Consider the following 23,720-nt stretch of genomic DNA (forward strand, 5'->3'; position numbering starts at 1 on the left):
CAAAATGTGCAGTCATACCCTGATGTCAAAGTCATGGATAACTTGCTCTATATTAGGACTGAACATAATGATAGTACCGAGGAGTGCAGAAAGAAAATGTGGAAATTGTGGATGCCGCGAAGAATGACCGCAGAAGTTATTTCACGTGCGCATGATTCCACTATTACAGCTCATGGAGGCATGGTAAAAACCGTGGAACTAATAAAAAGACATTTATATTGGCCAGGGATGGTTTCCGAGATTCGAGAATATGTGCGTAATTGTGAGGTATGTAAGTGTACTAAACCTCCTAATACGACATTAAAACCACCCATGGGTAAACAGGCAGTGTCTGAACGACCGTTTCAACGTTTGTACATCGACCTCTTAGGACCATATCCAAGGAGTAGAAAAGGAAACATAGGTTTACTTATTGTGTTAGATCATTTGACCAAATTTCAATGGCTTTGTCCAGTAAAAAACTTCACGACAAAACCAATTATAGAGTTTCTTCAAAGTCAGATTTTTCTATCCTATGGAGTGCCAGAAATTTTAGTAAGTGATAATGGAGTGCAGTTTAAATCAAACGAATTTAATTCATTTTTAACTACGTTTGGAGTTCAGCATACATATACAGCTGCATATTCCCCTCAATCAAATGCTTCAGAGAGAGTGAATCGCTCGATCGTGTCCGCTATTCGTTCGTATTTAAAATCTGATCAAACAGAGTGGGATACCCATATCCAAGAAATAAGTTGTGCCTTAAGAAATAGTTATCATCAAAGTTTAAAGATTTCTCCATACCATGCGGTATATGGATTAGATATGATAACACATGCAAGTCAATATAAACTGCTAAGGAATTTAACAATGTTAGATGAACCAGTAGTACAGCTCAATCGAGATGATCAGCTTAAATTATTACGATCAAAGTTACGAGAAAACTTGAAAAGTGCATATGAACAACAAGCCCAGCAATATAATTTAAGAACCAGACCTATCTGTTTCAAAGTTGGTCAGGAAGTTTTTAGAAGGAATTTTGTTCAGAGCAATTTTAGTAAAGGAATTAATGCGAAACTTTGCCCGGCGTTTCTTAAAGCTCGTGTTCGTGGAAAACAAGGGAATTCATACTATATTCTAGAAGATTTACAAGGGAAATTAGTAGGAACTTTCCATGCTAAGGATATTCGTCAATAAATATTGTAATATCACAGACTTTCACATTTCTGTTGAATTCGTGACGTTGAATAAACTACGAATTAAACAGTGGTGTAATGTACAGGAATTTCAGTTAGTTTAAAATTCAACTGATTTCGCTTATTTAGTATTTTTGTTGTTGTTATCGATATTTGCTAAAGTGGTGAGAATCGAAATGTAGGTAACCAGCTGGAAAAAGAGTGAACTAAGTGGCAACGCCACACAGCTGATCGGTTTGTTTTGCATTGCTTTACATTATTTTTCCATAAATGGAGTTTGGATAAAACAATAAGAAGAATAAGGCAAAAGAAACTTATTGAACAGCGTGGTTTTTGGAAAAGTGTTCTTTCTTTTCTCCACGTGAATTCCAACTGATCGGACGTATTTGTCCAAAGTTTAAAATAACCCAATAGGGGGGTGCACCATAACCCCTACGCGTGTGCGAAAATAAAAGTTTATGCGTGTGTATGTGTTCAAGAGATGTTGCAACAATTCTCGAATTATTGTACGTTTAACTTATGCATTTTCTTTAACAGCATCGGAAATAGTTTTCATCAAGTATTGGCAATTTTTCTATTAATTCGCCTTACTTGACATTTTTTTGAGACACCTGTCTTCGGCAAACTTGCCCCAGCAGTCTCAAAATTTTTGTGAGGGAACTGTTTGCGTCAGTCAACGGTTTGAACCGACGATCAATTGTGGAAATCCGAGAGTTAAATATATTTAACTTTTGCCTCGGATTGTAGTAAGGGTAAATAAAAGAGAAAATTACCAAAATAGTTTTGTGTCTTATACAGTGTTATTATAGATACGGCGTTAGCGAAGCAAAGTGAAAATTTCGAATGTTGCAAAGCGTTTAATTTGCCTAAGGAGATTTTTTATTCGTCTTCGGAACGGACGAAATAACCAGGATTAAGTGAAATGAGTCAACATAAGGCTCCCCAGTAGTTTAAAATCAATTTTAAGATAATTTTACATTGAATTTCCTTTTTTTTCTTTGTTGGCTAAATGGTTCAATTTTAAAGGAAATGGAATTCAATGGCAGTGTATATTTTCGTTAGTTAATAATTTTCATTTTTCAGAATTTGAGTATGCATGTAAATTCACAATGTAATATGATGCTTTAGCTCTATTTGGAATATGTAAACCTTCCTATTTTCAACAGCGACAACAACACAACGAAAGATCTTTCTGCGTGGGAAAAATTAACAAGCTGTAAGTGTATCAAAACCAATTTTCCTTATATTTTTATAAATTTATCTGATGACCTGAATTTATTCTGGTGAGCATTAGCATTTAATACCTTGTCAATGGACATATATAGAGCAAGATATTTTTAGAGAATGAATTTCGTGAGGATATTAGCGTAATCACGCCACATAAATGTACAATTTTTTTCTTTTTTTTCTTTTTTAATTTTTTTTTTGAACTAATGTAAAAAGTTTAATTACAGTAAAGTTAGGAAATCATGAATATTAAGTAGTAGAGTAATCATTAGTAATAAGAACCAACATTCGTTTTGGGAGTCTCCGATAACTTTCGCTGGCAGGCTCATGGTAGGGTGGGTACAGACGCGGAGCGCAATTATCATCTATAGCGCCTGCAAGAAGTGATGTCCGTAACTCTTTTGTATTCTCCTCTAATAAAAATCCAGGCAAGGGATTCGGTTAATATGAATAGCCGACATACATAAAATACGCTGTGAAAATACTAGCTATGACGTTCACAAAGAACCCCCCCACAGGCTGTTTTTGCTAGTCGTTTATGAATCCCATTGAGCAGTCATATGCATACTAAACATCTTCTCTAAAGTCTATCACACGCGTTCTCAATATAATTCTAGTGGTTCGGTTAAATCTAGTTGGAAATCGAGGTATAGTCCTGGTGGAACAGCGGGAGTAGGTTTATCCGTTCTGCTTCCATTTTATTGAATGCCCATGCTGCGCTCAATCCACCTGCGCCGTGTATCAGCGTCAAGCTTTTCCAATACCAGATATTGTATCCAGCAATCCCGTCCTGTTTGATTGATCGCATCCAGACCGCGAACAATCTCATTTGTGCCATCTGATACCTTGCGTAAGATGGACACATCAATTTTGTTTGTCGTTGGTAGACCCATAAATTTTTCCAAAAATGAGTTCACAATATGGCGTGGCCTATTATATCTTTCCTTTAAGCGTTCCCAAGCAGTGTTGTAAGCCGTGTCAGTTATCGCCAGGTGCCGCACCAAGTTGGCAGCATCATCGATGAGCAGTGCGTTTAAATGATGAAACTTTTGAGTGTTAGTTAACTCCCTTTTGTTGTGTATAGTGCTCTCATAGATATCCTGAAAAGCTGGCCACTCTGTGTAGAGTCCAGCGAACCGTTTTATTTGAATTTTTAGCAATTCGCCGCCATGCACGAATGCCGTCGTGTTGTTTCCCGAAGTCAAACCCGAAGCAGCCACCTTATTGCGAGCGGGCATCGACAAGTTTGAACTGCTCTGGTTTGCAGCTAACTGTTCAAAGAGTTGTTGTTGTTGCAGTAAATGAACGATGTCGTCGTTATATGCGTGCAGACCCATGGCGCCATTGCCGTCAATGACAATGATGCTTGTTTCTGATCGACCTCTGGATCCACATAGCCGTCCACATCTTCCAGTAGGGCTATGGAATCCCCAATTCCATTAAATTCCTTCCACACGGACTGGAGGTGATCCATCCGAGCGGCTACCTCAGTAGTTGATGTAGTTTGGGTTCGTTCCGACCAATCCAGAATTCTTGTGATGATGGCCTTGAGGCGGCTCCGTCGACCCACCAATGCCTTTAGTTCTTCTATTGTACAGAACTATTCCAGAGTAATAACCCACCAAACTTTCCAATAGATCCAAAGAAATTCTAACGAAAAGCACCTTATTCGAACGAAAACCGATTCGCTTATTCGGCTCCAATGACCAAAGTATGATTTGGTCTAGCAGTGGACTGTACCTTGAAATTACATTGGATAATTTTCCGTTGTATTTCTTTGCTACTGAATCAGTTGAGTGCCAATTTATTACTAAACCAAAAGAGAAAAGCGCTGACGCATCAGCGCACAAATATGTGTGTGTGTACAATGCTTATGTATGTGTCGATTCCTATAACTACATCTGACTTATCGATAAACGCAATCCGTTCATGAACACATTAGAAATCATCAAAAACTATCTTAGCAGCCCTTGGAAACTCGTATTCGTTATCAGCTGCCAGTTATTAGAGCACTCTAACTGTCAGAAATGGTGCACATGCCGTGCCCAGGTGACTGTGGTCAATTTGATTTTCTCTCCAAAGCATTCGTTGAAAATCTTGAATTTCATGCGCTACTAAAATCTAAAGGAAATACTAAATACTACTAAATACTAAAGGAAACGAGTGTGGATAACGAATAATTTTTTTTATACCATACACTCATAGGGTGAAAGGGTATATTAAAGTCGCCAAAATGTATGTAACAGGCAGAAGGAAGCATCTCCGACCCCACAAAGTATATATATTCTTGATCAGGATCAACAACCGAGTCGATCTAGCCATGTCCGTCTGCCCGTCCGTCCGTCCGTCTGTACGTCTGTCCGTCTGTCCGTATGAACACCTAGATCTCGGAGACTGTAAGAGCTAGAGCCACCAAATTTGGTATGTAGACTCGTGTAGTAAGTAGAGTGATCAAGTTTATTTCAAATTTTTGCCACGCCTCTTTCCGCCTCCGCAATTTAATAAAAGCGTTTATCTCAAAAACTATTCCAGCTAAAGACACAATATTTGGTATGTATATTCGCTTAGTAAATGCAACCATTTTTTATGTATAAAAATTTTGCCACGCCCTTTTCCGACCCGTAATTTGAAAAACTTGATTATCTCCCGTATTTTTTTTACCTTATGCAATCAAATTTGGCACACTTAAATTTAATACTAATATCTAGCAAAATACCAAATTTGATCAAAATCGGACAAAAAACAGTCGAGTTATGCATATAAACGTTTTTCTATAAGGCCGGAGTTGGCCGTTGGCTGGTGGGCGAGATACTAAGATATGCTTGTAAGAAGCATTTTAAAATGCATTTGTTTAATAAAGTTGAAATATTTGCGCTACTGGTGTAAGGTATACTTACTTCACTTTTTCATATAGTCATAATTATTAGAATTATCATAATTCTGCTTGTAAGTCGCCTGTGGACCTCGTTGGAAGCAGCCATACGAATTTTGAAAAACCATCTACCATTGCCAAAATGATCTTGTACTGCTTGAAGGTGCTGTCCATGGGTCCTAGAGTTACAGAGTTGAAATTTTTTGTAAACTTGTATATATACTGTCATTATTTTCTGAGCTATTGTCGTGAAATTTTAATATTGCTGAGTTTATTATTCATATAAACGACTATGCCGAATTTGATCAAGATCGAGTGACTACACCATATAGCTTTCATAGGAATGATCGGTCAAAAACAGTGACTTTCTCAATAACTTCATTACTTTTGACGCGTTTGCTTTCAAATTAAATATTTGTTAATGACTGTGCCGAATCCGATAAGCTCTTACTAGCGGAGCTAATGATAACCGATTCATTTCTCTCATCAAATTGTAACAAAACACCACCAAGTGCTACCGGACTTGCGTCTGCAATTATCTGCGTGCGTCTATTTGGATCAAAATATGAAAGTTCCGGGATACGAGCTAGCCGATTTTTCAAGTTAACAAACGCTTTTTCTTGTTCGCTTGACCACACGAATTTGCTATTGATTTTAAGTAGTACTCTTAATGGCTCTGTAATATGCGACAAATCGGCGATGAATTTTCCAACGTATGTAACCAGTCCCAGAAAGCTTCTCAGTTCCTCCTTTGTTTCAGGTGGTCGAAAATCCAAAATCAATTTCACCTTCTCTGGATCTGCCGCAATGCCGTCACTCGATAAGATATGTCCCAGAAATTTAAGCTCTTTTGCCTTATACACTCATTTATCTTTGTTTAACAGAACACAATTGATCTCAAACAGATTCAACACTTCTTGTAACGCTTTATCGTGCTCAGCTTCAGTTCTTCCAAAAATTATTACATCGTCCAAATAGTTATGTGCATTTTTGCATGGTGCCAAGATCTCCGCCATCACCCGTTGAAAAATCTCTGGTGCCGGATTTACGCCAAAAGAAGACGTTTATATTAAAACAGCCATTGCTGTGTCACGAAAATTGTTATTTCGCGGCTAGATTCATGAAGTTCAAGCTGATGATAGGCATCAATGAGGTCCAGTCTCGAAAACCATTTCGCACCCCTGGCTTTTGTCATAAAAGTTTCAAAGGTTGGTAGTGGATAATTTTCCCGTTGGATAGCCCTGTTTGCAAACCTCATATCAACGCATAGCCTTATTTCGCCGCTTTCCTTGAACGCAATTACCACCGGCGAGATCCATGCACTCGGACCCCTTACTGGTTCTATTATGTCACGATCACAAGCGTCTTTTATCTTATCTGCCACTTTATCTTCAAATGCCACTGGAACCCGTCTTATAGGTTGGTGCACTGGTTTCACGCTGGAATCAATGGCCAATTTTATCAATCTGCCTATTTTTGAAAACGGCAATGAAGTCTCAATACGGCAAACATCTAACCCTAACTTTAGGACCTTGAGTTGAATGGCCGTTTTCTTCCCAGAAGCGATTGACTACCCTTTTCTATTACGTAAAATGTAGCAATCATTTCTTGGTTCGTTTTCACACTTATTGGTGCTTCAAAAACTTTAAGAACACTGAGCGGATCTTCAGTCGCGTATGCTTTAAATCTGTCAGTCGTCTGGGATCTCATATTCCACATAACAGCGTTGCTATTACACAACATTTTCCAATGCTTCTCACATAATAAATTCGTAGGTGATCCTGAATCAATAATCATTCCGATTGACACACCTCCAATGTTACATCTCATGTTGTCATCATTTCTTGCCGAACCATCAATTCTAAAACACTTCAACTCTTTGTCCTTATCATCATAGCTTTTCACTTGATCTTCGACGCTTTGAACATTTGCATATACCTTGCGCCTCTTTGGATTGGAGTATCCTCCCGTGTCCGAAGGCCTCTTTGAGTTCCGAGTTCTACATTGCCTGGCAAAATGACCAAGCAAATTGCAGCGTTTGCAAACTTTATCCCGCGCTGGACATCTTCCATTATTCCATCATGATCCTCAAGCCCACATCTGGTGCAAGCCTTAGGTAGATCTCGCCCGAAACGTTTCCTGGCGAAAATTTTGTTGACGCTGTCGCTTACCTCTTCACCCAGCATAGTTTTCGAGTGCTTATTTACTTGCTCATGGACCTGACAAGCATCTATTAGATCACTCAGCTTTTGCTCCTTCTCTAAAAATCTTTTCTTTAAGTCATTTGAAGCCCATGAGTCAATTATTTTATCGGCCAGACAAATATCTTCAATTTCTGCCTTTGTTGTACCATATGAACACTTTGCAAGTTGTTGTCTCAGACGAATTAGATATCTGTTGAATGTCTCGCCTTCCAATGGTGACAAATTCCTAAAAAGGTGTCTCTCCAACGATGAATTCCTTAACGGTGCAAAATATTCGTCCAGTTTGCCCACTAAAACCTTGTAGACATCATTGTTTTCTTGAGCATCATAATCAACTAACGCTCCGGGAATGTTGTAAAGTATCTCTTGCAGTTGTGGGCCACCCAAATGCAAAAGCTTGCTCTTTTTCTTGGGTATTGATGTGATATCTTCCGCGTCAAGATATAATGTAAAAGACCTTAGCCATTTTTCCCACTCATGCCGGAGTAGCGATTTGTCAATCGTGTCGCAAAGGAACGGTTTTATTTCCGACATGATTTTCAAAAGAAAGTTCCAAAACTTAAATTATAAACCAAAAATATATTTTTATTCTTATGTGTAACACATTCAATTGAATATGCCACTAGACACATTTGCGTCCATCGTGCTCTCCTGGCACATTTGTACCACTACTTTGATACATTTGTATCATCTTCCTGTCCTTCTCGTACATTTGTACGATTCGTGCTAATTTTTCTTTTGATACCTTTGTATCAATTTTCTTGTAGCCTCCTCGTACCTTTGTACGATTCGCGACATTCTGATACCTTTGGATCAATTTCTTGTAGCCTCCTCATACATTTGTATGATTCGCGCTATTTTGATACCTTTGTATCAATTTCTTGTAGCCTCCTCGTACATCTGTACGATTCGCGCTATCCTGATACATTTGTATCAATTTTCTTGTAGCCTCCTCATACATTTGTATGATATCTTGATACCTTTGTATCATTTTCATGTAGCCTCCTTGTTTAAGAATAAACATCGCGTTCATCTGAAACGGCTTCACCAAATCAGATTGAACAAAGAAATAAACAAAACATGCATCCACACTCTGTGGGAAAGCACTCAAGATTTTAATAACGGCGCAATATCAAGTCGCCAACGCTGTGCATGATATAAACAAGCATTAATATAAACATTAGAGTAAGCATTTTTAAGAACAATTGTCGCCTCTTAGAGTCTAAGAATTCTTTGATGTACACAAGACGTTTTTCAATAAAATCAGTTCATATTTTGAATTCAAGTGATGAAGTTGGGCTTTCAGTTTTTGCGTTGCTGAACTCCTCTTCATTTTGGTCCTTCGATAAAAAGGAACTCTGAGTTTTCCCCCACCAGTGGTAAGAGACTCAGAGGATGAATCAGCTCCTTAAGGTCTGAATTCTTATGATAAGATCAGATAAAGGTAGCAAAATAAAAAAAAAAAACTCTTGTTTTCCCCCACCAGTGGTAAGAGACAGAGTATAATATAAAAGCAAAATATTGCTTAATAAATAAAAAAGTGCGTGCGACCGAATATATAAAGGCAGTTTGGCTAGTCGAGCAACTGCAATAATTTCGGCGGCGGTAAAAAAAAAACGATATAAAGTTGGTGTGTGGCTAATTCGAAGCCCAGATATCGAAAGTGAAAAAAAAAAAAAAAAAAAAACAAATAAAGATAAAATTGGTGTGTGGCTAGTTCAAAGCCCAGATATATATAAAGTGAACAAAAAAAAAAACAATATAAAAATATAAAGTTGGTGTGTGGCTAGTTCGAAGCCCAGATATATATAAAGTGAAAAAAAAAAAAACAATATAAAGATATAAAGTTGGTGTGTGGCTAATTCGAAGCCCAGATATATATAAAGTGAAAAAAAAAAAATATAAAGATATAAAGTTGGTGTGTGGCTAATTCGAAGCCCAGATATATATAAAGTGAGAAAAAATATATATGAAAATATAAAGTTGGTGTGTGGCGTATTCGAAGCCCTAATATCGAAAAAAAAAAGTGAACTATATGTAGTTGCAAGTCGGCAACTACCAACAGCAGCAGAGCATCAAGATACATAGCTGCAAAGAAGAAACTGAAGAACGTGCAGTGGCAGTATAAAAAATTCTGGTGCGATGTCCGGCACCGGTACCGCCTGAGCCCATAGGCCCTGGACAACAGCAGCTGATCGAGATAGAAAACAAAAAAGGCGAGCAAACTTTCGCTACGCAGCGGCAGACAAGCAGCGGCAGATAACTCTACTTGGCGGACAACAGTGGCGAACGGTGTCTACAACAGGATCATCAGATAAGATATAAATTAAAATAGTTTATATTATATTATATTATTAATATTATATTATTATATATACTTATACTCTTATACCAATATACTAATATTTGAATAAGACAAAAATGTTCCCCACAAAAACTGAAAAACTATTAGCGAAGCAACACGAGTTGCATAAAAGATTAAAAAAGCTAGAAGAGTTAGATGCTAGTAAGTTTACTAGCAAGATTATTAACGAAGTAAATGAGATACAGAAGCTATGGATTAGTTACCATAGTCAAATGCTAGAGAGTGGTGTAACTCAACACTACTATTTCACAGATGGGAAGTATGAGGAAGGTTTAGATATGGCAGCCAAATTACTAGCCAAAGGAGAGTCTAGCAGGCAGAGCACTGTTGTTTCTGAAACCATTGAAGCAGATGCAACAATGTCAGAAAATGTTGAAGGCAGCAACGGAGAGTCGCGGGGAAACGCGACCTCCAGTATTGAGAACCAGGAAAAGTTTGAAGAAAAGGTTCGTCATCTCCAGCAATATTTGGAGATGGTGAGCAAAGATTTACGTACGATAGACAATAGAACAGGCGAAATGTATATTAAGAAAATAAAATTCTTGTTCAGGAAGGTACAGGTGTGCCAAGCTTATACACATGAACTATACAGAGACAATGAAACATTTAAAGAGGTCATAGAAGAATTGGAGTTCGACCTTCAGAATACCTTGGTAGCATTAGAAGAGAAAATAAAGGATCAGAAAGATTTGAAAGTTGAGAATGTTACCGTGAGAGGCGAACTACCGGTGTTGCCAAAAATACAGGTACCCACATTTTCTGGAGAACCTAGAGAATGGGACCTGTTTGTAGAGTTATTTGCAGAATTAATTGAGAATAGAGAAGATTTAAGTCTTACTCTTAAATTCAATTATTTAAAATCCGCATTAAAGGGAGAAGCGAGGAGCATGGTAGCTCATTTACTGTCAGGTTCAGCTGACAATTATAGTGCCGCTTGGGAACTATTAACCAAGCGGTATGAAAACAATCGGAGGGTATTTTCCGAACAGTTAAATCGGATCGTTGATTTACCGATGATCAACAATGAATCCGCAAAGAGTGTAAAAGGAGTGATTGACATAATCAATGAGTCAATACACTTAATTAAAATTAAAGCAAATTTGTCCGATGAAGTTGACGTAATACTCGCTCAACACATACTTCGGAAATTTGACAGAGAGACTCTACAATTATATGAGAGTCAGATCAGAAAAACCAGGCAAATACAGTTGCTGTCTGATGTCATGGAATACTTAGAGCAAAGATATTGCTCGCTAAGTGCCATGAGGAAGGAAGATAAAAAACCGTTACAAAAAACGTCGGCTGCGGGTTTTAAAGATAGTTGTCCGATCTGCAAAGGTCCTTGGCATAGCGCACTTATATGCTATAAGTTTAAAGCGCTAACACCTAAAGAAAGGGTGGAAATAGCCAAAAAAGTGCAATTGTGTACACGATGCTTGAAGCACTCAAGCAACAAGAGATGCACTAATGAAATTGTCTGCTCATTGTGCAGCAAGGGACACCATACCCTTCTTCATTTTGGGGAAAAACAGGCAAAGGTAAATACTTGTGTTACGGCACAACAAAAATTGTTGGCCACAGCCCTAATTCAAGTTAAAAAAATAAATGGAGAATATGAAACGTTAAGAGCCTTGATTGATAGTGGATCTCAAAGCACTATTTTATCTGAAGAAGCCGCTCAAATGTTAAAACTACCCAAGATCAAAAAACAAACCGAAATAAGTGGAGTATCTTCAACAAAATCTAGAACTTCAAAATATAAGGTAAATATTGAAATGAAGACGCGTGATTCTCAAAAAGAACTCCTTAAGGTTGAGGCAATTGTATTGCCGCAATTAATGAAAGCTCTTCCATTAAAAATAGCAAACGTGGATATGTCAAAATGGCAAACTTACGTGCTAGCTGACCCCAACTTTAATAAACCTGGGAGGGTAGATTTGATAATAGGGGTAGACGTATATACCCACATCTTAAAAAGTGGAGTGGCCAAGATTAATGGTCTGCTAGGGCAAAATACTCAATTTGGCTGGATCGTGTCGGGATGTACGAAGTCAAAAGGAGATGAGTCCATAGTAGCTACAACAATAGACATCACAGATATGGAGCGTTTTTGGGAAATGGAGGCAGATGAAAAAGACGATATAGAAGCTAATGAATGTGAAGAAAATTTTAGCAAGACAACAAAGATTAATGATTCTGGAAGGTATGTGGTAACGATCCCGTTTAAGAAAGAAAAGGAGTTAGGTGAATCAAAGGCGCAAGCAACTGCGCGGTTTCTTAGCCTGGAGAAAAAATTTCAGAAAAATCCAAAACTTAAGGAAGAGTACAAAAAATTTATTAAAGAATATTTGGACTTAGGCCATATGGTCGAAACTAAGGATGAAGGAACATACTACCTGCCACATCAAGCAGTAGTAAAAGAAGCAAGTTTGACAACTAAACTAAGAGTTGTATTTGACGCTTCCGCGAAAACTACGAATAACAGAAGTCTCAATGACGTGATGTGGATCGGGCCGCGACTTCAAAAAGACATATTTGACATAATACTAAAATGGCGAAAATGGCAGTACGTAGCATCTGCAGATATTGAAAAAATGTATCGGCAGATAAACATTGATCTAAACGATCAAAAATATTTGCATATTTTGTGGCGAATGTCACCGCAGAAAAAATTAAGAATATATAAATTGACAACAGTAACGTACGGTACGGCATCAGCACCTTATTTAGCTACAAGGGTACTTGCAGAGATAGCAAACAGATGTCAAGATAAAGTAATTAGTGAAATTATCCGAGATGAATTCTACATGGATGATTTAATGACTGGAGGTAATACCGTAGAAGAATCAAAACACAAAGTTCAACAGGTTTCCAGAGAGCTGGAAAAAGCAGGAATGAATTTGAGAAAATGGATTTCGAATAAGTCCGAAATTGTTGAAGAGGTTATTGATACAGGCGATAATAAAGTATTAAAAATTGATGAGAACGAGGCAATTAAAACCTTGGGGTTGCAGTGGGAACCAATTAAAGACGAATTTAAGTTTAAGGTACACTGTGACGAGAACAGAAAGGTGAATAAAAGAGGTGTGCTATCCACACTTGCCAAGATTTATGATCCACTAGGTTGGCTAGCACCAGTAACAGTAATAGGCAAGTTATTCTTGCAAAAGTTGTGGCTAGCTGAGAAAAATTGGGATCAAGAGTTGTCCGATATCGACGCAACAGAATGGAAATTTTTCAGGGACAATTTAGTGTATCTGGAAGAAGTCAGATTACCCCGATGGATCAAGACACAGCCTGATATGTTGTTACAGATTCATGGTTTTGCTGACGCGTCAGAAAAGGCGTATGCAGCGGTAGTATATGCCAAAATTGGTGGGGCAGTTACCTTAATAGCCAGTAAGAACAAAGTTAACCCTATCAAAAATAGAAAAACTATTCCTAAATTGGAATTATGTGCAGCACACTTGCTATCGCAATTGCTACAAAGAGTCCAGCAATCTATTGCTGCTCCTTCTGAAATATACGCTTGGAGTGACTCTACTATTACGCTGTGCTGGATAAAGAACGGTGCTAGTAAGGAAAAATTTGTAAGGCGTCGCATAGAGGATATCCTAAAAATCAGAGAAATAACGTGGAACCATGTAAAATCTGAAGATAACCCTGCAGATGTAGCTTCAAGGGGTATTTGTCCAAATAAGTTAAAAGATTGCGATTTGTGGTGGAATGGGCCAAAGTGGCTCGTTGAGGCAAAAGACAAATGGCCTAAACAAAAAACAGATGATGACAAGGTGATGGTAAATTCCGTACTATTAAATACAGAAAGTAGTATTATGCAGGAGCTAATTGAAAAGTATTCCTGTATAAATAAACTGGTCAGAATTACGGCATATGTATTTAGATTTATTGGCACTAAAAGAAAAGATAATGCGTACCCATCATATCTAACCGTCAATGAGCTTAAGAATGCTAAAAATTTTATAATTAAACACCAACAAGCATGTCAATTTAGCAGAGAGATTTCATGTCTTACGCAGAACAAGCAAATTGACATGAAAAGCAAAATTTTGAGCTTAAATCCATTTTTGGATAACGATGGAATATTGCGCGTAGGGGGAAGATTGCAAAATGCCAACATATCTTTTGATACGAAACATCCAATTATTTTAGATAAATCACATCTAATAATGTTGTTGATTAAAAATGCTCATAAGGAAACCTTACACGGAGGAATTAACCTTATGAGAAGCCAAATTCAAAGGAAATTTTGGATTTTCGGTTTAAGAAACGCTCTTAAAAAATACCTAAGGGAATGCGTCACTTGTGCCAGATATCGCCAAGTAACTGCGGAGCAAATTATGGGTAATCTACCCAAAAGTAGGGTAACGGTCTCATTCCCATTTCATAACACCGGGATTGATTTTGCGGGCCCATATCATATAAGATGCTCAAAAAATCGGGGACAAAAAACATTCAAAGGGTACATAGCAGTATTTGTGTGTTTGTCAACTAAGGCAATTCATTTGGAAGTTGTTAGTGACTTGACAACTGATGCCTTCCTAGCAGCATTTCGAAGATTTGTGGCAAGACGGGGTAAATGCGCGAACATATATTCTGACAACGGTACAAATTTTGTGGGAGCGGCTAGGAAGCTGGATGAAGAATTCAAAAAAGCAGTTCAAGATAACGTCCAGGTTGCCCCTGTTCTAGAGCGAGAACAGATTAGCTGGCATTTTAGCCCCCCGGCAGGACCTCACTTCGGAGGTATATGGGAAGCTGGGGTCAAATCCGTTAAGTATCATCTGAAAAGAGTCATAGGAGACAATAACCTGACATATGAGGAACTGGCAACATTGTTGTGCCAAATAGAAGCCGTGCTAAATTCACGTCCGTTATATACGACGGGTGAAGATATGGACAACAACGAGGTGTTAACTCCCGGTCATTTCTTAATTGGAAGACCGACATTAGAAGCAGCCGAGTCCATATCAGAAGAAAAAATTGGAAATTTAGACAGATGGAAATTAATTCAAAAAATGAAAAAAGATTTCTGGGCGAAGTGGAAAGACGAATATCTATATACTCTCCAGCAAAGAAATAAGTGGCGACGAACCACCGAGAATTTAGAGAATGGACAGGTCGTGCTGATCAAAGATGAAAATTGTCACCCAGCCAGGTGGCCTCTGGGCAAGATTGAGGAAATTCATAAAGGCAGGGACGATAAAGTAAGAGTGGTCAAAATCAAATTGCAAGATGGGTCAATTACAAGGCCTATAAATAAAATCTGTCCACTTATTGGGGTAAAATCATCCGAAGAAATTGAGGAGAATCGATATCGGAAAAGTAACAGATTCGGTCATCTGTCCAAAGCAGGAACCGTAATGATGTTAGCAATGTTAATGCTGCTTTGTCAACTTTCGAATGCAGCAAGCATTAGAGATAATCGACCAAAAATTACGGTAAAAGAACTAAACGCAACAGCCGCGTTGTACTTAGATCCAATGGGTGAGGTGGAAGTAGTAGCGTCCTCATGGGATCTGGTAATATACTATGACATGTCGGCGTATTTTGAAATGCTTAATAAAGGTGACAGGTTGATTCCTAAAATGAGGGATTTATGTCAAAAGTTATATAATTTTGAAGACCAGTGTCATTTCGTATTAGACAACATGGTAAAACGAATAACGGAAATCGAAGAAAATAATAGATTGTTTATGAGTCAGAATAAGCCAAGAAGCAAGCGGGCACCGTTTGAATTCATGGGTTCATTGTACCACATATTATTCGGCATCATGGATGCAGATGACAGAGTACAGATGGAAGAAAACATGAGAAATTTACTGACAAATCAGCAAAATTTGAAACACCTAGAAGAAAGGCAGACATCGATAGTGGACTCCACGGCAAACATTCTTAAGACAACTATAGACGAAATAAATGTTAACTTTCGCAACATGAACAACCGGATTGAAAATATGACAGAAGTACTAAAAGAAAGCTATTACGTATATAGAGAATCCATGCAATTCTTCATGATTGTAAGGCAACTGAGTTCCGTGATCGATGAATGTGAAAAAATTCAAACAGGAGTTATAAATCTTTTAATAGACATTAACCATGGTAGGTTGAACCCTAACATTTTAAAACCAAGCCAGTTGAAGTTGGAAATAACAAAAATTAAGGACAAGTTGTCCGAAACATTAGTATTACCAGGTAAAAGAACAGGTACTGAATTAAAAGATGTATACACTCTGTTGACGGCAAAAGGTATTTTTATTGACAGAAAACTAATTATAAATGCAAAAATACCACTTTTTGGTAGACATCCGTCTTTTCTCTATAAAGTTATTCCACTGCCTGTACGATTAAACAATAACCAAATGGTAATGGTCCGTATAGACAGCCAGTACTTAATTTATAATTTTGAAATAGATTCGTACCATTTAATGTCCGAATCAGCATTGCAAAAATGTCAGAATTGGCAGTCGCATAGGAGAACATGTGAAGGAAGTTGGCCATGGAGTAGTGCCAATGATAATGTCTGTGAACTGACAGCTCTTAAACAAAATACCAAATCTAACTGCATATACACAACGATTATGGAAACAAAGTCTTACTGGGTAGAATTAGATAGTAGCAGGAGTCGGTTATTTAAGGTTCCACCTAGAACTAACGCTAGAGTCCGATGCGGTAATGAACAGCAAGAGATAATGGCTAAACCAGAGCAAGGAATTTTGAGCCTCAGATCAGGCTGCACAGCTAGGACAGAAGATAAAGTTATAGTGGCTCATCATAGCATACAGTCAGAGTCGTATATAGCCATTAAAACGGCGCACGTGGGCGATATTAGTAACATGGCAAATATAATTTGGAATCCAGTAGAAGCAAATATAGTGAACCATTCAGCAGAATTGGAGAAAGTAGGAAACCAGCTACAAGCATTAAAGGAACATCATATTGAATTACAAGGTTTAAACTTCCATCATGTAACCGGTCATGTTTCCTTAATATTAGTTATCTTACTAATTTTAATATTAATAATAATTTGTATAAGACAATGTAAGATTAGACGGCAATTCCTAAACGTCGTATTTGGCGGCCCTTCGCAGAATGTTTAAGAATAAACATCGCGTTCATCTGAAACGGCTTCACCAAATCAGATTGAACAAAGAAATAAACAAAACATGCATCCACACTCTGTGGGAAAGCACTCAAGATTTTAATAACGGCGCAATATCAAGTCGCCAACGCTGTGCATGATATAAACAAGCATTAATATAAACATTAGAGTAAGCATTTTTAAGAACAATTGTCGCCTCTTAGAGTCTAAGAATTCTTTGATGTACACAAGACGTTTTTCAATAAAATCAGTTCATATTTTGAATTCAAGTGATGAAGTTGGGCTTTCAGTTTTTGCGGTGCTGAACTCCTCTTCACTCCTCGTACATTTGGACGACTTACGCTATTTCACCACATTCGCTTAACAAGAAAAGTTGAATTACAATTCAATCTACTCAACTTAGTTTAACGTTTCTCTTTTCCACCGAGTTCTCCCAGTCGTCGCCAATGTAACAACTCGCAATTTATAATTTAATTATACTTTATTTAAATATTAATTTATTCTTTAGTTCTTTGTACATCTACACTTGTTCGCTGTCACTCTCCAAAATCCCCGAGCGTTTCCACCTTACGTCCGATATCTCTTCGATATCCGTTATCGGTCGGGTTGCCACACACGTCTTCGTCTTTAACACTTCTTTACTTCTTTAATAACCGTCTTTCGTCTTTAATACTTCTTTACTTCTTTTAATACCCGTCTTTCGTCTTTAATACATCTTTTAAAACACGTCTTCTCGTCGTTGGCTCGTCTTAAAAAGTTCTTCTTCGTCTTCTCGTGGCAGCATTGCCACATCGTCGTTTTCGTGGGTCTCTTGCCACCTCGTCTCATATGGATCGCTTGCCACACCGTCGTTAAACAGATGTTTTGAGGTGGTCTGGCCATTCGGCGTTACCAACCCAACCCCACATAAATTATGCTCAGAATTTGATGATGTATTCGCAATAGAATCTGAACAAATATCCTCCAACGTTTCGAAGCTTCTTCTTCCTACGGATTGGAATTCAAATTCGAATTCAAATTCAAATTCACAACGAACTGGGAAATCTGATTTGGCAGCTCGACAGTATGTTCAACAGAGCTGACGATGGGAGGAAACCAGTCCAGTTCGCCACGTAAATCTGAGTACTAAGAACTCAATAGTGCGTATGATGGAGTTGCATGAAACACTGTGCCGAAAAATGACCGATAGCCACCCCGCAAAAATGGTCCATAAGGGCGTCATCGCCACGCAAACAACACCGGTGATGAATAACCATCTGGGTCTTCCCATCTGGTAAAACGACGCAGCGTTCTCGATCAGAACAACTGGAAACCAACTTGGCAAATACAATCACATCGTGGGCCAATTCAGTTAAGGCAGCCGAAGCGGATGCGGAATGGCAGACGGTGTCTCGAAAGAGGCCTAACAAGCAATCAGCTCGAAGGGACAAGCCTGTGGCCATCGTGATCCAGGCCCAAGAGGGTTTCTCTTACGCCCAAATTCTTGGTATGGTTACAAGGCAAACTCAATGGAGTCAAAAACAACGTAAAGCGCACAAGAAAGACCGCCAAGGGCGAGCTGCTGCTAGAACTCAAGCGAGACGGCGATCCGGACTGCCAAAAACTGAGGAACGAGCTTAGAAGTTCTAGGCCAGCAAGCGTCGGTAAGGGCAGTAGGAACCGAAGCTTGGATCGAGATACGCAAACTCGATACCCTGGTATCAGCAGACCATATTATAGAAGCTTTAACGAAAATCATTGGCGATGCCACCCCAAACGTGCGAGTCCCAATGCTTGCGCCATACTTTTGGTGGTACACAGTTGGCTGTCTTATTAATGCCGCGCTCAACTCCTGACTCCTTGCTCAAGACGGGATCAATTGAAATAGGATGGACGCTCTGCCCGATTCGGGAACGGCAATCAAAGCAAAGATGCTACAAATGTTTAACTTCGGCCACACGGCGGCAAAGTGCAGCAGCTCAATCGATCGCACAAATTGGTGTCTCAAATGTGGGGCGACAGACCACAAGGCAGCCTCATGCAGCAACTTTCCTGTCTGCTTCAACTGCGTAGACGCCAAACGACAATAGGTGGGGTATTACACTGGCAGCCGACGTTGCCTAATGGCGAGTGTAGGAGCGAACCAGCATCAAAATCTATGAAGCTACTACAATTAAATTTGAACCACTGTGCGGCGGCGCATGATTTACTAGCGCAATCAGTAAGAGAACTGAATATAGACGTGGCGATTCTGAGCGAGCCATATATATGTACAGCTGCTACTTGGCACCAAGTCTTACTCCCCAAGAATTCGAGTCGGCAATGGACCAACTTGCTCTGGATGCCAGAGGAAAGGGCAAAACAATAGTAGCAGGCCATTTTAACTCGTGGTCCAAAGAATGGGGTAGCGCGCGAACAAACTCCAGGGACCGCACAATTCTCGAGAGCCTCGCTTCACTCGAACTTGTCGTGCTAAACACGGGCAACAGGCACACGTTCTGCAAAGCTGGCTACGGATCAGTAATCGACGTCACATTTGCAACCCGGCAAATAGCAGCACAGACCAACTGGCAATTGTGTAGCCATTACACGGCTAGCGACCATTTAGCCATTTTGTGCACAATCGGCAACCGCCCCGCTGAAAACGCAACCACTGACCAAAACGTTAAAATGTTTAGAGTGGATACTTTGAATATCACAACATTTGAGGAATCCCTCAGAATTGGGATTCGAATTAAAGGGTGGGCCCTTTACTGGCAACGCAAACAAACAAGTTTGCTAAAACGCTTGTAGATGCCGTACTAGCAGCCTGTGATGCCAGCATGGTAGCCCGTGGATGCCACAACAAACAAAAGGCCCCTGTCTATGAATGAGGCGAGAAGGAGGTGCCTCCAATGCAGACGTCAATACCAAAGTGCGCGTGGCATGCCAGAGTTCTTTAGCCTTCAGGCCCAATACAAGCTTAGGCGAAGAGAACTAAAACTGTCCATTAAGGAGACTAAACGCAAATGCTTCTTAGAAATGTGCAACGCTGCCGAGAACGATATTTGGGGGGCTGCTTACAAAGTGGCCATGAAGAAGCTCAACGCCAACAAGCCCACGACTCCCAACGAATCGCAAATGAAACTTATTGTAGAGACTCTGTTCCCGAACACCTCAGTTATATGGCCAAGACCCACTCGGATCGCTAATACACGAGACGTCCACGATATTAGCCCCGAAGAAATTCTTGCAGTCGCCGCAAGGTTGCAGGACCAAAAGGCCCCAAGCCCAGATGCAATACCAAACAAGGCGCTAAAACTGGCGGCACGCCTCCAGCCAAAAAAAATTCGCAGAGGTTTTCAATAAATGCATGCACGATGGAATTTTCCCAGACAGTTGGAAATTGCAAAATCTAGTGCTTCTGCCCAAGCCGAACAAGCCAGCCGAGGACCCATCAGCATACAGGCCAATCTGCCTTCTAGATTCGGTCTCGAAACTGTTCGAAAAACTGCTGGTGCAGAGAGTTGAGTCCGCCATCAAGAACTCTGGCGACCTCTCACCGATGCAGTTTGGATTTAGACGCGCAAAATCCACAAACGGTAGTTGACATAGCTAGTAATGCCATCGAGGGCCAGCGATGGAAGGGTGGCAAGAAAGAATACTGCTTGGTCACCACTCTAGATATGAGAAACGCCTTCAACACCGCAAACTGGAATCGGATCCTAAGCTCTCTTCGGGAGTTTCGGGTACCAAAGTACCTAGTCCTCATGGTGGAAGACTATTTCCGAAATCGTATCCTGCGCTACAACACCCAAAGTGGCTGGCGCACACATGTCGTCAAAGGAGGTGTCCCGCAAGGCTCCGTTCGGGGTCCAATCCTATGGAACGTGATGTATGATGGCCTGCTTAGGCTTTCTCTCCCACCTGGAACCCAGATTGTCGGCTTTGCAGATGGCGTGGCGATTGTGGTGGTAGCGAAGCACCTACATGAGACGGAGAGCAAAACGGCCGTGGCAGTCGACATAGTCAAAGGATGGCTAAACAACGTAGGCTTGCAGCTTGCAGTCCAAAAAACTGAAGCTGTCTTGATCAGCAGCCGCAAAGTCGTGGAAGTAGCTGAAATTTCTCTAGATACATGCAAAATAACGTCATCCAGGGCAATACGGTATTTAGGCATTTTACTAGACACCCGCCTTAGCTTCAAGGAACATCTGGAGCACGCAAACACAAAAGCTGCAGAAGTAGGCCGCTGCATTACACGGTTTTTGCTCAACTCCAGAGGCCCAAGCCAACGGCAACGGGTACTATTGGTAAATGTTGTGAGATCGATAATGCTCTACGGAGCTCCTATTTGGGCAACGGCTATGCGGCAGAAATCATATCGCCAAGGGCTCGAATCAACGTACAGATTGGGAGCCATACGAGTGTGTCGAGGCTTCCGAACAATATCCGACGAGGCTGCGCTAGTCATAGCTGACCCAGTACATCTATAATAGAAGGCAAACTAGGGAATGGACGCCACTGGCAAAGCAAGAGGCCAAAAGAGCAGCTAGAAGATTGAGCTTAGAAAACTGGCAAGCAAGATGGACATCCTCAACCAAAGGCAGATGGACGTTTAGGCTGATCCCGAACCTGGAGACCTGGCTCTCGAGAAGTCACGGCGAAGTAACGTTCGAGTTAACCCAATTGTTAAGTGGCCATGGGTGTTTCAACGCATACTTACACCGATTTGGGCACGAAAGCAGTCCAGAATGCATGCTATGCCAAAACGGCGTAGTGGAGGATGCCGAGCATGTGCTTTTCGGCTGCCCGAGATTTCAGAGCGTTTGGGGAACTACCTACGGTCGAGAACATCGCCAACACAATGTGTGCTAGCCAAGGAAAATGGTCCGCGGCCTGCACATTTGCAAAAAAGTTAAAGACGCTCTTCGCCGCCTGGAGAGGCAGCCTGCGAAGCAATACCCCAAGCCAGTCCCGCAGGTTATATTGGCACCCAAAACATCTATTTCTTCAATGTCCTTTCGCACTTCTACCTTTTCCACACTATACTCTTCCATCTTTCTCTAACTTGTTACATTTTCTTTGTTAAATAAAAGAATTAAAAAAAAAAAAAGAAAAAAAAAATAGGATAGCACACAGTCAAAAATCCGAAATCAATAAACAAGTAGACAAATTCATCAATTATGATATTAATGAACCATCAATGTCTGAGTTCAATAGTCCAATCTTATTGGTTCCTAAAAAGTCGCTACGTGGCAGCAATGAAAAACGGTGGAGATTGGTAGTTGATTATAGAAAAATTAACAAAAAACTAGTAGCGGACCAACTAGGACGCGCTAAATACTTCTCTTGTTTAGACTTAATGTCAGGGTTTCATCAAGTAGAATTAGAAGAAAACTCTCGGGACATAACATCATTTTCCACAGATAAAGATTCAGATTCAAGCGACTACCATATGGATTAAAAATTGCACCAAACTCGTTTCAAAGAATGATGTCCCTTGCATTCAGGGGTCTAACACCATCCCAAACATTCCTTTATATGGATGATCTAATTGTAATTGGGTGCTCTGAAATTCACATGATTAGGAACTTAAGGAATGTATTTGAAACCTGTCGAAAGTATAACTTAAAGTTGCACCCTACAAATGCTCTTTCTTTAGACATGAAGTTACTTTTCTAGGACACAAATGCACAAATAAAGGAATTTTACCAGACGAAAGCAAGTTCAAAACGATTCATGATTATCCGACTCCCAAGAATGGCGACGAAGCCAAAAGATTGGTAGCTTTTTGTAATTACTATCGCAGATTCATTCCAAATTTTGCATATCAGCCACAATTTGTCAATAAATTATCAAGGAAAAATGTAGAATTCAACTGGGATACAAACTGTCAATCAGCTTTTGAATACTTAAAAAACAAGTTATTAAGTCCACAAATACTCCAATATCCAGACTTCAATAAAAAATTCTGTATCACAACTGATGCAAGCAAGATCGCATGTGTAGCCATCCTCAGCCAAGAACATGATGGACTCCAATTACCCATATCATATGCATCTAAGGCATTTACAAAAGGGGAAAGCAATAAGTCAACAATCGAGCAAGAATTAACAGCAATACATTGGGCAATTCAATATTTCAAACATACATATACGGAAAAAAATTCCTAATTAGAACTGACCATCAGCCATTAACATGCCTATTTTCTCTAAAAAACCCATCGTCAAAGCTTACTAGAATAAGGTTAGATTTAGAAGAGTTCGATTTTACTATAGAATACATCAGGGGACAAGAAAATTTCGCAGCGGATGCTCTCTCCAGAATTGAATTTGAAAATATAAAAAACATAGAAACTAATAAAATACTTAAAGTATCAACAAGGTATACCATACCGACTTAGGTATACCATACACCAGTAAAGGAAATATTTCAACTTTATTAAACAAATGCATTTTAAAATGCTTCTTACAAGCATATCTTAGTATCTCGCTCACTCAATCATACGAGAACCCTAGCGCCCCCACCAGCCAACGGCCAACTCCGGCCTTATGGAAAAAGGTTTATATGCATAACTCGATTGTTTTTTGTCCGATTTCGATCAAATTTGGTATTTTGCTAGATATTAGTATTAAATTTAAGTGTGCCAAATTTGGTTGCATAAGGTAAAAATACGGGAGATAATTAAGTTTTTCAAATTACGGGGGCGGAAAAGGGCGTGTCAAAATTTTTATACCCTTGCAAAAAGGGTATATTAATTTTGGTCAGAAGTGTGCAACGCATAGAAGGAAGCATC

The 23,720-nt window shown here is 39.6% G+C and overlaps 1 protein-coding gene across 1 annotated transcript; it reads right to left on the reverse strand.

Annotated features, from left to right (window-relative positions):
• Positions 1-3,100: 3,100 nt before the first annotated feature.
• LOC124461519 lies at positions 3,101-5,448 on the reverse strand. The gene is made up of 3 exons (XM_047013021.1): positions 5,407-5,448; positions 3,736-4,002; positions 3,101-3,673 (listed from the first exon to the last, which is right to left on the reverse strand). The coding sequence occupies exons 1-3, from the start codon at positions 5,446-5,448 to the stop codon at positions 3,101-3,103; spliced, it is 882 nt and encodes a 293-aa protein (XP_046868977.1).
• Between the last annotated feature and the right edge of the window lie 18,272 nt (positions 5,449-23,720).

The sequence above is a fragment of the Drosophila willistoni genome, unplaced genomic scaffold (genome assembly GCF_018902025.1).
Source record: "Drosophila willistoni isolate 14030-0811.24 unplaced genomic scaffold, UCI_dwil_1.1 Seg52.1, whole genome shotgun sequence".
Lineage (NCBI taxonomy): Eukaryota > Metazoa > Arthropoda > Insecta > Diptera > Drosophilidae > Drosophila > Drosophila willistoni.

What these genes read in the sequence shown, in the direction of transcription:
- LOC124461519 (XM_047013021.1), bottom strand. Translation starts at nt 5,448, where the DNA reads ATGGACAGCACCTTCAAGCAGTACAAGATCATTTTGGCAATG. An exon ending in ACAAGATCATTTTGGCAATG is followed by an intron (nt 4,003 to 5,406) that starts GTAGATGGTTTT and finishes ACTCTGGAATAG; the next exon opens with TTCTGTACAATAGAAGAACT. An exon ending in TGACGGCAATGGCGCCATGG is followed by an intron (nt 3,674 to 3,735) that starts GTCTGCACGCAT and finishes CTCTTTGAACAG; the next exon opens with TTAGCTGCAAACCAGAGCAG.